Here is a 16,832-nt window from a genome sequence, read left to right on the forward strand (position 1 = left end):
TTGATAACATAGAATATACAATTTATTTCAATTGATAGTTTCAGTAGAATAGAGCACAAATTATTTTTTCATTGGGTACTTTGTGAATTTATTTAGTCTATGTTATTTATTAAATATTTCACGTTTTGTTAGCGCGTTTATTTTTAAAAATAAGTAACAAATCACCAGTAAATTTTCAATTATTAACAAGAATTGATTTATTATAGTTTAGTTTACAGAATTTGTCTGTAAACTATTTTTAAGCTATTAACTATTTTTAAGCTATTAACTATTTTTATGTATATAATTTATATAATAATTAATATTTTTAATATAATAAAATTATTACTACCATAACATAATATTATTACCAAATATTAAGACTGATTAATTTTCACCTAACACTCTGCTCATAAATGTTATTACCATAACATATTTTTTGGGTTCAGAACCATATAAAATATTTTTTTTAAATATGTAACTATTTTCCGTTCAACGTCTTATTTATACTTATACTTAATCGTTTTTTTCGTCAAAAGTCACGGCAGTATTTTTAATGATTATAATAAGCATTATTTAATATTATTATACTTGATGTAATTGCGAATAAGACACTTTTCTTTTTGTTGATTTTCAAGATATCTGTACAATTTTACATATTGTTGAGAATCCGTTTCAATGTTCTAAAACAAATAATAAAATATTTCATCACTTTTTATTATATTTCTTAATTAGTTGTAAATTATTAATATTCATAATTATATTTTCTTTCAATTGTAAATGATTAAAGTTTAATAACAATAATTTAATATTGGAAAGCAAAAATTGTACACAAATTGAAATAATTTAATATATTTCAAATTACATAATTAAACACATTTATTACCATTGAGGCATCAAATATTTATGTTTAAACCTACACGTGTCAATAAATTTATCCATTCGGAGTGACTTACATGGTAACCGGTCAAAATATCTTCAAAATAATATATTTGAACAAAATTTCTTTTATACTGATTTTTATTAGCTTATTAGCTGTTATATCATTATATCTACGATCAAAATTTAGTCAAGATCTTCTATATATGAATAATTCGGTAGAAGGATGCTTTCAATTATGCTTTTAATACACCATTTGGAGCAAACCACGTTTAAATATGGAAATTAATACGTTTCTTAAAATAAGAACAAGTGTTATTTATATTTTATCTTATTTAATTACAACAAATAGAATAATTATGTGATATCAGGTTCGATTGGAAAAATGATTATCGGGAGAATCAAGTCCACCAAGCCGTAAAAAGTACAATGATATCATGATATAAAAATAAAAATAATTGTGGAAAATACCAACAGTTCAATATTTTAAGATGTTTATCTAATAATATTCAGTATTAAGCACTATAATTTTAATTTAATTAATTGAGTTTTAGTATATATATAATTATTATTATTATTATACAGTACCTATATTTTTGGTTTTTGAAGAAATGTTTCTTTTTACCTATTTTTATACTTATAATATGTGTAAAAATGTATTAAATTAATTATATGAATAAATATTTTTTTTAAAACAGTTTAAAAGATACATTGATTAAAGATATTTTGACCAACGATATCATTTCGAAAATATTATGACATAGAACCACTTACATACCTAGACAGTTATCTATATTAGAAAAATACACCTTTTTTCAAAATGACAAAGAAAAACTCAAAAAAAAATCAAACTAAGCACCAATGATCTTATGAAATTATAAACCTATATAATTTGTTCTAAATAAAAAAAAATACTTTAACTGTTTCATAGGTAAATATAATAAATAAGAAAATAATTGTAAAAAAACATAATTTCAAAAAAAAAAACTACATAGGTAAAATATTGGGGAGAGAGACTTCGCGCGATAATTAGTGTTGAATTTAATCGATTTTCTCTGAAAATACTTTTATTACGTACAAATACTGATACTGGAACTTATTATTGAAAATTAATATTGTTTTACATTAAATTATATTCACATAATCTTTATTTAAAATAAATGAAACATTTTGCAAGTAGGTAACTTACACGAACAGAAATTTGTCCAGACTTGCTGATGACCACCGGGTATGATGAGAAAACGCAATCGTTAATATGTCCCGGTTGATGTATGAAAAGTGTCATACACACCGTTCTGTTATCCGTGCCTTGACACCAATCGATTATGTGATGGCAAACCGCCGATATAACGCATTGTCTATAGGTTTTAACGATTTGTACTGCTTCCTAAATACGACACGCACAATTTAAGGACAGATAATTTGACAAAAATTTAGCCAAGCTGAGCAAGTTTGGTGTGAAAAAATGTAAATTTAGAAAGTTGAAAGTCCTTAATATAATTAATACTGGCGTGTGTTAAGTTTGCTTTAATTTTGTTAAGAATTATTATTATAATAGGACCACAAAGACATTTTTTAATAAATATTTTTTTTAACGTATAAATCAGACATTAATTTCACTTGTGAATCATTTAGTCATTCATAAAATCAAAATTGAGTAAACTTTTGAAATATATTTATTGGAAAATGGGCTGTAATCATAATAATATATATTGTTGTAATTTATAAGCGGTATATGATGCGTACAAACTGCGGCGTAAAAACATTATCGATCCAATTCGAAGGCAATAGATCCATAACGTTCTGCATTTTCACCATACACTGTAAATCATATTTTCCCGGTCCAAATTTCGTTTTTTTCTTTGCGTTAGTAATGTCCAAGTGATGTTTTCCCCAAACATATACGTCTGACAGTTCTTGCATTTCACACTGTTTCACACGAATATATTGTGTAAATACTTAATTTATTATTTTTTTAGTAATTTACTATATCAACTATCATATTTGACTTTGAAATTTTTTTTACATCAGATATGATGTACATTATGACTCATGAATGGTAATTGGCCAAAATAACCAAAAGTAAAAATATCGAAATCTAAAAATACATCGCCCCAAAAAGTGATGACAGACACAATAAAAAACACACATTATTGTAAAATCAATACCACTCATCACTTCTTTAAAATTTAAAAACATTCCTGATACAAAAATAAATAATTAAAAATGTAATTTGGTATTTAACAAAGGATGTAGAGTTTATTTTTCCAGAAATTTAAAAATAAAACAACCGCATGGTTGTAAAAATATCACATTTACCACATAGGTAAAAATATCTAAAGATAGTTTAAACATTTTACTATAACAACACTTAACCTTCAAAAATGTAAGCGTTTTTGTTATAATTACAGAAAAAAATCGTAAATATTTTGATACGTTTAGTCGTTTTCCGTATTTCGAATATGACTCACGAGCAGTGTTATTAACTTATAAAAAACAAACTGTCCATACGTAGAAGACCATTCGGCAAACGGTCTATGCTCAGTGCTCACATAAAAATAATTAACATTTAAAGTATGAAAGATAAGCATTTATTTATTATACTAAACTTAATATATTTCGTCGTATTAAATTGTACTAAATATTTATCATTCATCTTTGTACAATACGTTTTTTATTTTATTTATATAATCGTTGCTAAATTTCATAACGAAGTCAAAACATAATATAATAATATAAAATATTATAAATATTATACAATATATTGTATGTATAACGTTGTTTTTATAATAATAAAAACATCTCATCGAAAGCAAAACCACAGCATTATTTAAGTATATGAATATTAATAATATACTGTTACAATGTAATATACTATTACTGTATTATATTATTATGACATATACACAATTAACTCACGTCAAGTTTTCGTGCGATGAGCCCCAACGCTTTACTCACGTGATGTCTAGACAAACCGGTAAAGTTGCACTTGCGTAGGCGTGTCGCGACTTCCGCGAAAATCTGTAACCATGTATTTGACCACGGTCCCATTACGACGATCCTAGCGTTCAGGTTGGCCAGACGATCGAACAATTTGGCCTACGTCGTATTACCATGTATTAATATTCGCAAAGTTTTTTAAACGTAGTTATATAGTATAATATATAAGCGCTTGTTAGGTTTGACCTTTTTGAAAACATGATCTAAGTTGTGGATGTTTTCGTGAATTATGCGGTCAGACGCATTCAGATTAGTCATTAGTAGAAAATAATCAGCCTTCGAAAACGCTTCGAGATAATCTTCGGTCACGATTAATTCTGCAAACAGATTTTTATGATTTTTATGACGAGGACGGTGATTGTAGTGTTGGTTTAACGTACTAATGATATTCAAAAAAAAATAAATATATACGATTAACAGCAACGAATCCAAAAATCCAAAATCGATATTAATTATTTATTCATAACTATTATTTTTATACAATATTAACGATCTATAATATGTATATATATTCTATTACGATTAAATCGATCATTAGCCTACCATAAATCATTAGATTTTGCCTATTATAAGTAAATTGTTATTTATTAGTTTATTACTAATGCAGATTAATTTTTCCAAAAAAAATAAAATATTTTGAAAATATTTGAAAAAACAAAATCTAATAGCTACCTATGACTTTAACTAAATGCAAGTTTTATTAAATATGTATAGAAATTGAACGATCTGCACTCCCGGGTAATCCATTTACCGTAAGACTCATTATTTCAGTATTTTATTTTTTCGTAAAATATATTTTTATCATTATTTATCGTTATCTTTTTTACATTTTTAATGACATCATGTATTTATAATTTTTTGAAATATTTTGATGTATAAAAATCGAATTTTGGATCAGTTTTATAATTTATAAGCATTTAAAGATAGTATGATGAATGGAAGGAAAGGATATCCGTAAAATGTTGATCTACTACTCTTCTCATCTAAACTTTAAACACCTATAATTTAAAAATTACTTGTCCGAAATTTAATTTTTAACGACCGAATCACTCCGATTAATATTTTAATTAGGAATAAGAAATTAAAAATATATATTATTATTCAAAATAGTGGAAAATTTAATTATTTTACACAAATATTGTTTTGTTACGACTTAAAATTACGTAAAAAAATACTTTCAAAAATGTTAGAGTTTTCTGTAATAATGAAGGTCTTACGTTAAATAGATCACTCTGTTAACAGGTAAATAAGTACCATTCAAGTTGGAGAAACAACATTTTTTAATATGTTCAGCCGTTTCAATTACTTCGTTAACGTCTAAAGTTAAAATAAATACGTCCAATTTATTGTCGACAAACACTTTTCTTTGGAGTATGTTGAACGCCAATTCAATGCTAAGCACATTGTGGCCCACAGATATCACGACTTTGGTAACGATAAAAGCCATTTCATACCATGTTCTATAATAGTATAATATTATATTATTATCAAAGCCTAGTTTTATAATTTATAAATTATAATCGCTTTATACATAGTATCTATAAGTTTATTGTTGAGAAATACTGCAACACGACTACCATGGTAACAAAATATTCGCAATTATATTTACGTATTACGTGAAATTTTAATTTTATTATTGTTTTTCAAACGATTCTGAGATGAGACTTTGGGTTGTCAGTATATAATTTCACTGAGAATATTTTGATATATGTTTTTTTTTATACTGCTCTAATATATTTATTTTTTATTTTTAGTCCTAGCTTTTGGGGTAGGTTGATTTAATTTTGTATGAAAATATTGCATTTACTATATTATTATTATTAATTATAATATAATTTGTGACTTTTGTTCATTGTATACCATATTATATTCTTATTATTATTAATTTATGAGTCAATACCACCTTACTGCACAACATTGTGACTAGATTTATGGTAGAAAAGTAAAAATAGATAATATCATATAATAATTTATCTTCATATTCTGAAAATGTCTTAATTGTGTCTGTACATTTTTTTAGATTTTTGGTTTGAACATAAATTAAGTAGGGCCCGGATTTCAATTCAAAATGCATCTTTTTTTGGTTAATTCAGACAATACTTATAAGTTATAATAAGGAACATTGAATTACATTTTCAAATTTTGGCTACAGAAATTGAAGGTTTTATAAATGATTTCCTTTAAAGTATTCGTAATTTGTGAATTGTTATGATTTTAATCAATATAGTCAAATTTAAAACTTCAAATATATAGAAAAAAAATTATTAAAAATTATTAATATTTTTATACTGATATTAGACCAATTTATGACAAACCTGTAAAAATTGTATTAACACTATGTTTTTTTATCCAGTGATAATTTTTTTATTGGCATTTGTAGAAAAAAAACTAAAAAAAATGAAAATTTGAATGTCTATAAAAAAGCTCCAAAAGATTCAAAATATTTTAATTTGTATAGAAAATTATAATATAAATATTTAGTGGACATTTCAAGTACTTATGGTTATTTTGAAAAATACACACAGACTTTACTTTTGATCTCCCCCAACAACCAACTACATCATATTTCTACCAAAAATCACTTGTAAAGTTTAAAATCAAAGAATACTTATTGCCCCTAAAGATGATGAAAAATAGAATAAAAAATACACATTATTGTACAAAATATATATTCATTACTTTTAATTGCATCATTTAGTTATTATTGTTATGCCCTAAATGTATATTCTCACATGTCAAACCAAAATATTTTTTTTTTTTGGATTCTTGTATTTAGGACTTAGGTAATTATTAAATTTTTATTATAATGTTTATAGATAATAAATATTCGTTCGAAATAATATTTGACATTATATTATAAAAAAATTTTATGGAAAATGAAATGAAAATTATGAGTAACAACTAATAGAAAAAGCATAAAAAATATAAACTAGAATATAATAAGCATTATATTAAATGTTATACGAATTACGAATAATGATATTTGTAAACATTAGTAAAAAGTTATAACTAATAGATATATCGGTCATTGATAACGTACTATTTTTTTAAGAAACTATTACCTTAGAAATCAAGGAATAAATAAACACATCACTAACTACTTAGTATTTATATATTTATAATAATATTACAACTATTAATTATTTTTAACTTTTATAAAATAATGATTAATGATAATGGAACTTTAACATATTGATTTCATCATATATATATCTATATATAACAAAACAAAAATTGTATCTATATAATGTTTATAATTTGTTAACTAAAAGAAAAAATTGTATAATATAATTATTATAGTGCAATGTGCACGATAATGTTTAACGAATATTATAATATTATATTATTTTTTTTACTATCCAAAGTAAATCATATAACAAACAACAACAAATAAATTAAAACTAAATAAATTAAATAAATAACAACTGTAAAATCATTAGCTGTATAAATATTAGTCTCTTGTAATATAGATATAAAAATATAATTAATATTTTAGCAGTTATTATTTTTTTCTAGCGTATATATGCATTAATAAATACATTATGTTTTACTAATCTATACGTCATGTTTGTAACATTAATTATTATAACCATCAAGAAATACATATCCATCACAGATATAATATTATATGTTTCTATGAAAAATAATTAAACATAAAATAAAATAGTAAGTATACAATTTTGATGTAAAAACCTTAACAATGTCGAGTGATGGGAATTGACTATATTTTTTTCAAAATAGTTTGATTACCCTGTATTGTATATAATTAATCATCAAAAACGATTTTTTTTTAATATTTAAAACTAGGTATGCATATAATACTTAGAAAATATATGCAATAATAATAATAACAACAATAATAATAGATAATAATAATACGACTATTTATGTCTATATGTCTATATAGTACCTATATACATACTATTATATAATCGTACTTACTATAAAATACTGTATAATGGGTATTGTATGATGTTCATTCGATATTACGAAGAAGACGTGTCACGCGATACCAATAAATTACGGCGCATATTTTCAATGCTGAGCAGTGAACACATTTTAATCATAGTGCTCCAAAAAGCTTCTCTTAGATTAAGAAATGGAATTCTATTCATACGTCAACAAATAATTACATAAAAATGAAATTTAATGCTAACGTTTTTCGAGGATTATCTAAAAGCCTGTTCGAAATATCAACCGCAGTGACCCGTTTCCGTCATAAATCTGAAAAGTGCTATACTCTGATTATCGATGTGATCAATATCACGCAGGTACTTCGCACGTAGACAAAATATTAAAAACTAAAAAAAAAAAAAAAAAAAAAAATCGTCTGTATATTCTTAGTACAACTGAATCAGCTGTCGCAGTGCGCATGCAGCGGTGACAAGATCGCGTGTACTCGGTCGACGGTTTGCAGGTCGCGCGAAGCGATAACACCGTCCGCGTTGCAGTGAGCCCGTCCGCCGCCGGTGGTCTTGGGCCGGTACGTGAGAGGCCCGGCGGACGTGCGACAGTGACACGCCGTGCCACCCTGGGACGCCAACATCGCGTGCGCGGCGCACGTGTCCCACGCGTACGTCGAGTCTTTGGTCAGCGCGTAGCACTTGACGACACCTATCGCCACGCACAGCATCTTGTAACCGGCCCCGGACGCCGTGGCCACGATGTAACCGGACCGCTGCAACGCCTCCTTGGCTTCGTCTGTCTCGCTGCTGCTAGTCACCACCAATTCCTGTCGGACGTATAATACACGAAAAAAGCATATATTATTATTATTATAATTTCGTATTGTATTTTGTATTCATAAATACGTGAAAATCCCCCTCCAAAACAACGAGGTCAAGATAATATTCGATAATATAATGATAAACAGCGTTTAATATGCATTTAAGTTTACACAATACATCTGGTCTGAAGATTAAAATTGGTGTCTGATTTTAAGTAGTTTTCTATACAATGTGACTGGTAAGTGTGTGGTTTTTTGATTTCAACCGATAGACAAATTGGTTGATAGAATAATATACAAATTAACTGACGTATACACAAGTTTGAGTAAAAAATTGAGGTCATGGTTTGCGAACGACGAGCATAAGCTGGACAATTGAGAAATTGTCAAAATGGTTTACCAGAGGGATTGGGATAGTATGTATAACGAGGTATGTGAGTAGGTAAAGCGATAAGGGACATTGAAAGTAACGATGGTGTCAAAAAGTCGATTTACTAGTTAGGGGGTTGGATTGAAATCCAAGACTTGTTGCGTGTCTACGATCAGCGAACTATTTGATAGATTGAGGAAAACTTTCAGCAGTGGTGCAGTCATATCAAAGACAAGGAATAAAATTTAGTCCCTAATATTATTATATAATACAACACCATTTTTTAAACAGTGTGTCGCGAGATATGATGTTATCATATTAGTACAACGAACGACCGTCCTATATAATAAAAACGTTTTTTGTATTTTTATAGTATACTCGTATAACATTTTACTTTAGTTTTAAATTTCAGTATAACGTTTTTGTAACGAAAAAGTATCGAATATAGTATACAGAGTATGGTTATAATAATATATTATATGATTTGTAGAAACAAATAAATAAAATGGTCGAATTTGACTTTCTACTGAAAACGTTGTTTTTAAAATATAAATGGATAATTAAAGTTTTTTAGAGTTCTATGATGAAGTATATTATAAAATATTTTAAATTAATTAGTATTTATAAAATATTTAATATATTGGTACTTATTATTTTACTACTTAAAAACAATATAAAATTATTTAAAACCATAAATTGTATGCTATTTGAATGTAGGCTTTTTAAACACGACTTACTTAGTGATATTTTCTCATAAATTTAGAGTAATTACAAAACTATTGAATATTATCCGAAATATTGCATATTTTAAATATTTAAATAAAAAATAAAATAAAAATACTTAAATAAAATAATATCTAATATTAGAATTTTTCTTGAGTACACTATTTTCTCCTTACAGTTTTATTATTCTTATTATATTGTTGTATTATTAAAGTGTAGAAGAAAAATGATTTAAATCTGCCTGACTCCATTCGTGACAAATATGCAGACGCATTATATTTGTAATTAGAAAGGATTTTTTTTTTATTTTTTTTTTTTTAGGTTGTCGAATGCTTCCATTCTTGTATAAAAATATGTTTCGTAATATCTATTTTCAAAATATTAAAATTTTATTTTGCACATAATTGCACGTTTTAACTTTTTAAATTATAAGTCCATTATTTGTGTTTTTTCTTTGTTTTTAAGCGCATATTTGACGATTATTTGATGTAAAACGCTAAAAAATACTGTAATTTATATTTTACTAACCAAATATGAAATAAGTTTGATTATTTGTATTTTACAAATTATCAATTATTTATTGTTTAGGGTCTAATATGGTAATACGGAGTAAAGATACCTACTTAAATATATATGTATTAGCACCAAATAGACGAAGTATTTACAACGGAACATTTAAAACATACAATAATTATTCAATGCAACTCTTTTTAATACAATTTTTTTAAATTTTATATAGTTATTAAGAAAATTCAAAAATGTAATAGACAATAGTTAATATAACGAGCACATAAAAATAGTACCGACTCAATTTATTTATATTCCATTAATAATTAAATTTGTCTCTATGTATTTATTGCATTTTTTTTGTCCACGTATTTTTATTTTTCAAATTTTTCGTGGATATTTAGTTGCTTTTTAGTGTATAAGTGCATAAGTGCATACATATTCATACATTGTTTAGTGCATAAACATCCTAACCCTATTCATAATTAATAATTATATCTGAGTATCTGACATCATCTGTAATTTGTACATGAATTGGCGAATTTAGTCTTTTTAAAATAGTATAGAATTCACTACTCACCATTATATTGTATTATGTATAATTATCTAGACTATTACTTATATATATATATATATATATATAAAAAGACTATATAACTATGTTTAACAGTCATTTATCCCACTTTAAGTTAACGATCGATATGCTCATTAATCATTACTAATTTATGTTTTTTCTTCACCTGATTGCAGCTAATGAATTCTGGCAATGAGTTTAAACTTTTCTGTCCGTCGCAATATGCCCAGTAACATCTTCCACTCCACCTACGAATACACAGACGTTATGAAACGTGTTCTTAAAATACGTTTTGTAGTCGCTTCACGATTCGTTATTATGTTTACATAAATAATTTTATATTTTTATAAATATACATTTTTACCAAATGCATATGCCTCATCTATACGAATTCACATATTATAATAATATAATACAATATTGAAATAATTTATTTTAAATTTGTAATAATATACTATAAAAGTGTAAGCATTGTAGATGAGTATAATAATATTATATCTATTTAAAAAAATAATCAAAAAGATTGTATTGTATATATGTTGCAAATAGTATACCTACCTAAAGTAAGTAGGTTGTCAAAATAGTATTTTACAATGTTTAAATAAATAATATTGCAGTGATGTCATAACGTTAAAACAAACTGTTCGTTATTAAACACAAAACGTGCGTTCTAGTTTTAAACAATTAGCTAAAAAATACGTGATGTTCAGTTAAAATAATTAACGCTTCCGTATAAAACAAACCATTAACTTGGTGTTTAATGTGTATTACTAAATATAATAGTTGGTTTTGTTAGTTTAGAAAAAAACTATTAGATATTAAATAATCGATTACTACTTTTATTGATGTCTACTTCGAAAACTATTCTATTTACAATTTACAACTGTAAATCGGTTATTAAAAACCTTACCCTTTGATTGTGTCAAATTTGAAAAACGGTTGATTGATTACGCCGGCGATAGGTTTTCCGCTGTGCTTATCGAATAAACCAATATTAATTGTAACGCAATGTAGTCCGCTCGAGTGAAATCCGTATTCATTTATATTATCGACATTTCCGTTTATATATTCGTTTGTTGAATCTATAAAGTAGTAGGTAGTAGGTATAGTAAATATTTTGTATTATTGTATTACAATAATTTTATACTATAGACTATTTGCATAGTAAAATTAATAAAAAAACGAACAAATTATTAAAGTATAAAATAAATATGAATTGTAACGTGATGATTATACGGCTGGGATTTCGATGCATTCTGCTTGTATTGTCACAAATTTGTTTCATCAAAGTTTATTTTGCTTTTTCTTGTATGTTTTGATATTTTTTAGTTTTTAGGTCATTTTCTTAATTTCTCAGGACATTTTAGAGATTTTAGAAATAAAGTATGAATTTTAAATTTTATTTTAAGACTTATGCACACCAATATAATTTTTATACATAAATATAACAGATTATAAAGTAAGTACTCGTAATTCGTATTATATTATCGGACATGAGTTGAAATGACATAACTTAGATAACGAGTCTAGACGACATCTACGGTAAAACTAACGTGGTTTATTTAAAACCACTACCTATATTTCCTGTTTAATAATCTTAAATTAGCAAAATTGACGTCCGATTATATCGTTCAGTACGAGTTTTGTTGTTGTAACTACCGTTTGAATTTATTTTCTATTATCTTATTATTCTAATTAATTTCCTTTGATAATTTAATAATAAAAATGCCAAAAGTAAAATATTCGACGGCTAGTCGTCTGCGTGCGTTTGTACAAGAATACACTTGTAATGTATTTTTTTTAAATAAATTTAAAGTCATTTTTATAATGCATTTTTTAAGGCATTAAAATCCCAGTCCTAGTGATGACTATTAATATTATCGTTAAACTGTACATTTTCAATATTGGAAATTGTTAAAATATAATTGTTATCCATCATTCATCAGCGGTTATTGCTTTCAAAGTCATTACATTTTTTTTTAGTAATAATTCAACGAGGTACATTGACATAATTTTGTTCGCTCTATAATAATATTATATTATTATAACATACGTATTATAATATACGGTGATTACCAATAGGATCGATCCATATTCCGATTTTCTTCATATCTAAATTTTCCTCTTCGGGTGGATAACAGTCAACATTGAGATCATTCAATCCGAACTCTATGTGAGCAGCTTCAGCTAAGCTCTTTGCTGAGTCTAAATCATCGCCTAGAGCTTTGGACAAACACTGAAATGTTTCTTCTATTGTCTCTCCGACTAGTATGGTCACGTCTTGACCTTTATTATTCTGTATTGTATCGTTTTCTTCCCCATACACGTTTTCATCAAGTTTTGGGAACTATAAATAGTAATTAAAATATATATGATTCCTATAAAAATATGTTCACAAGGCTTCATGGTTCGTGAGAAATACGGTATGTGAATTCTCCTTGTTTAAGATTGGATCAAAACCAAATTAAACAATGGCCATGCAACACTAAACACTAACATACACAATTTAAATTTTCGACTTTCATAACATTTTTGTCGATAAAAAATGTAATAAAAAATTCTTCATCAGTTGCTATAACAGAAAACGAGCGTAAGAAGTTAAAATTTCGAAAAAAATTTGTAAAAACTCAAAAATATTAAAATTGTTTCTTAGTTCAAAATCTTTAATGCTTAATTTGTATATAATTATGATGACTTTAAAATTGAATAGAAGGTTCCCCATAACTCATAAGTAGTTCATACTGAAACCAAATAATCTAAGAAACACATAATTACATTTGTTTTTTTTGTAATAGCTATTTGAACTTAAAATTTAATAAAATTAGATGTTTAAATGATAAATATCAATTTTAGTTATTTTGTTATAGTAATATTATAATTTAAAAATATTATTTACAGAAATTTAAAATTGAACGTGTATTTGAAATTTAAAGATTTTAATTTTTGTAAATTAACTTATAGATAATATCTATTTATACTACGAACCTATTCACACTGTTTTATGATAAAATGGTATTGACTCAAAAGTTAATGACAACAATGCACTACGGTATACTATTATAATGATTAATTATTAATAATATGTATTAATACAATGGTTTCAGCCAAAATTAAATTAACCTACCACCCTACCGTAATACTAATAGTAAAATAAATCACTTTAATTGAAATGAATAAATGCGAATTCTATTTCAAATAAAAAAATTGCAATTTGAAAATAATGTTTCTATTATTTATTGTTAACTAGGTTTAGATATTATTAAATATGTTAAAATTAAAACATATTTATAGGAAGATTGCCAAAGTGGAGCGCCAAAGCAAACAATTATTATTATCGATCTAATGACCTACAATAATATTATATATATATTGTGTTTATGTTTATACATGTGAATACTTTTACTTCTTTTATAATATTCGTATTGCACTTATATCGGCGCATCTCAAGGTAAGCTTTACTAGCTACTTGTTAACCTTATATCCCTATAGCCAATAACCATTCAGTAATAGCCGTAATGCAGTATGTACTTATGCAGTTATGAATTATAATACAGTTATATACGGCGTATTATAATAGGTATTAGATGCGCTAATGCACTATAGTCTAATATTCTACAATAAAGGAATATAAATATATTATAAAAATGTAATTATTATTTAAAATCTATGATTTTATACGTATTACGAGGGGAGCAAGGACTATGAATTCCACCACGTGCTAAATATTTAATTTAACGTTTGATAGGTATTAATAATTGTATGATAAATATTAAATAGGACCCGGAAATATATTGATGTACCTAAAATTATTTTATTTACTTTATATATTATCTATTAAATTTATATATTATGGTATTATGTAGGTATATTCTATCAAATCATACAACAATACAATTTTTGTTTGGAAGTGGTAGGAAGTTAATAAAAAAAATGTATTAACAGAATTGATTGCATTATAATGTTTTTTTTAAACTAATTAATTCATTTAAAAATTACAACCATGTTATAAGTACTATTCTTATTCATTTTTCGTAATTTTTCGTGTTTGTTTACGGGCTATAAATGATGGGAAAACCCCATTTTTTTAATAAAATCAAATTTTCGAATTATGTCAGTAACGGTAAACGTGAATAATATTTTTGAACGCATTATTACGTAGGTACATGTAATACAGTAAAGTTCCGATTCCTGAATTCAAATAGCACGTGCCCCGCACGTGTAATAGGCAACATTGGCAACACGACTAATCGGCCGACATTTGCACATCGAACACACTCGCACACGCGCGACATTCGATCGCAATAACAAAAATATCGTCACATGTTATACAACACGCACCTGTGCACCGTATAGCACCGCAGGCCCGCTAATAAACGTGACCTATATAATATGCGTGTACTTGCGTTATATACCTGTCGGCTGATGCGTTTGGCCACGATGCGCTGCACTAGCACGTCGGCCAGCGTCTTGAAGTCGTGCGCGAACCGGCTACTGTTGGCGTCTTCGCCGCATTTCTCCTGGACCAGCATGGACAGCAGCCGCGGATTGGACCGGCACAGCCGTGCGACGTGGGCGGCCGCTTCGGAAGCGAGAAGCGCGCAACCGGTCAAGCCGCCGCTGCACCGTCGCTCGGGGCGAGCTTCGGTTCCGTCGCCGTCGCAGGGGAACATGGTGCAGTCACGGTGCGTGCCGCGTGAAACTCGAACGTGATGTGCGGCGTGCGCGCCGCCGCGACAACATCGGCCGGCGGCGAGAAAATCAATCACTGCGTTGCGAGGTAGTCGGCGGCGGCGGCGGAGGGCGCGTGCGCGGCCGCTTGTAAAGTAACAATATTATGATACGATGCGGCGGAAAGTTGTGTAGGAATCATATGGATATTTTCGTTAAGCGCCAATTTAAGCGTAAATTAAAAATCGGTACGTTAAACTAAAGGCGTAATCTATAAAGGATACACGTATAGGTATAATGTATAGAATATCATTTCGTGCTGAATTCTGTGCGGATTTGTTTGTTGACTTTACACCGTACTGCGATACCATATCGCATATTAATAAATGTATGTATAATAAAATAAAAGTTATCTGGAAAACTTCCGGTCTTGAGTTAGTCTCATGCCCTATAATGGTATTGAAAGGCATATGAAATATATATTTTTTTATAGAATACCATTTTTATTAAAATATTTAAAAAAAAACCTATCAAAAATTTTAAATAAATTGTTTCAAAAGCGTTTATAACAAATGTGTCTACGACACGATATATGTATATACTAAGTGAAATGAGGTTCGGTTTTTGTGTTGTTTTTTTTTTAATTCAATTATAATTAGTAAATTTACATATTAAATGTATAAGAATAACCCAGCCTTAAAGCGTCTTTTGATCATTTAACCACATGCGAGTAAAAAGTCATCTGTTAAAATAAAATATGTTAAAATTTAAAGCGGTATTATTAAATTGAGTCCCATGAATATATTTATGTTGTCGGAATTGAGTCTAACAAATTTGGTTGTTCGGTTTGAAAATTTGGTCTTCTCAGTAAATTGACGTTGTTCAGAAGATATCACATGGAGATTGGCTGAGTTATAATACAAAAAATGTTTATGCTATAATATTTAAAAATGTTCAAAAATACTTACTATCTTTTTATTTTTAATGATTTTTAGAACTAACTATGAATGTAAAAATGTCAATAGTTGTTGGTAAAAATTTAAATGGTATAGATTTTATTTAGACAAATCTGAAAATGTATTAATTTTATACAATGTTTAATCTGCATCCATGTTGTTATTTTTCAATAAAAATCCACATGGCTTTTACTTTTTTAGATTCTGATCGGAGCGATTGATTTTACAATGATGTTTGGTTTTTTAACAGCTTTTGAAATTATAAAAATGCTTCAATTTCTAATTTTTGGAATGGTTTTTGGTAAATTGGATTTAGTAAGTACTTTAGGCGATCAAAAATTAAAATTCTCAGTTTCTCTCAGATTCTTGAGACATCTTTTTTTATTAACAGAATTTATTAGACTAAGCATTTCTCAAACAAACCTATAACTTCTTATTTTAATAAAATTA

At 27.0% G+C, this 16,832-nt stretch overlaps 2 protein-coding genes and 1 pseudogene across 2 annotated transcripts; all 3 read right to left on the reverse strand.

The window, feature by feature from the left end:
• Positions 1–551: 551 nt before the first annotated feature.
• LOC132926996 (uncharacterized) lies at positions 552–2,823 on the reverse strand (annotated as a pseudogene).
• Positions 2,824–3,768: 945 nt separating this feature from the next.
• On the reverse strand, positions 3,769–5,305 carry LOC132923475 (uncharacterized). The gene is made up of 3 exons (XM_060987504.1): positions 5,113–5,305; positions 4,045–4,175; positions 3,769–3,957 (listed from the first exon to the last, which is right to left on the reverse strand). The coding sequence occupies exons 1-3, from the start codon at positions 5,303–5,305 to the stop codon at positions 3,769–3,771; spliced, it is 513 nt and encodes a 170-aa protein (XP_060843487.1).
• Positions 5,306–6,952: 1,647 nt separating this feature from the next.
• Positions 6,953–15,431, reverse strand: LOC132928310 (inositol polyphosphate 1-phosphatase). Its single transcript, XM_060992893.1, has 5 exons — positions 15,171–15,431; positions 12,835–13,105; positions 11,669–11,840; positions 10,925–11,006; positions 6,953–8,590 (listed from the first exon to the last, which is right to left on the reverse strand). The coding sequence occupies exons 1-5, from the start codon at positions 15,426–15,428 to the stop codon at positions 8,213–8,215; spliced, it is 1,161 nt and encodes a 386-aa protein (XP_060848876.1). The 5' UTR covers positions 15,429–15,431; the 3' UTR covers positions 6,953–8,212.
• Between the last annotated feature and the right edge of the window lie 1,401 nt (positions 15,432–16,832).

This window comes from Rhopalosiphum padi, chromosome 1 (genome assembly GCF_020882245.1).
Source record: "Rhopalosiphum padi isolate XX-2018 chromosome 1, ASM2088224v1, whole genome shotgun sequence".
NCBI lineage: Eukaryota > Metazoa > Arthropoda > Insecta > Hemiptera > Aphididae > Rhopalosiphum > Rhopalosiphum padi.

Excerpts from the sequence above, each read along its gene's own strand:
- LOC132923475 (XM_060987504.1), bottom strand. The coding sequence starts at position 5,305 with ATGGCTTTTATCGTTACCAAAGTCGTGATATCTGTGGGCCACAATGTG. Across the intron at positions 4,176-5,112 it reads TTGTTTCTCCAACTTGAATG|AATTAATCGTGACCGAAGAT; the intron begins GTACTTATTTAC and ends ATCTGTTTGCAG. Across the intron at positions 3,958-4,044 it reads TAGATCATGTTTTCAAAAAG|GCCAAATTGTTCGATCGTCT; the intron begins GTCAAACCTAAC and ends AATACGACGTAG.
- LOC132928310 (XM_060992893.1), bottom strand. The coding sequence starts at position 15,428 with ATGTTCCCCTGCGACGGCGACGGAACCGAAGCTCGCCCCGAGCGACGG. Across the intron at positions 13,106-15,170 it reads CCAAACGCATCAGCCGACAG|TTCCCAAAACTTGATGAAAA; the intron begins GTATATAACGCA and ends TACTATTTATAG. Across the intron at positions 8,591-10,924 it reads AATTCATTAGCTGCAATCAG|GAATTGGTGGTGACTAGCAG; the intron begins GTGAAGAAAAAA and ends TACGTCCGACAG.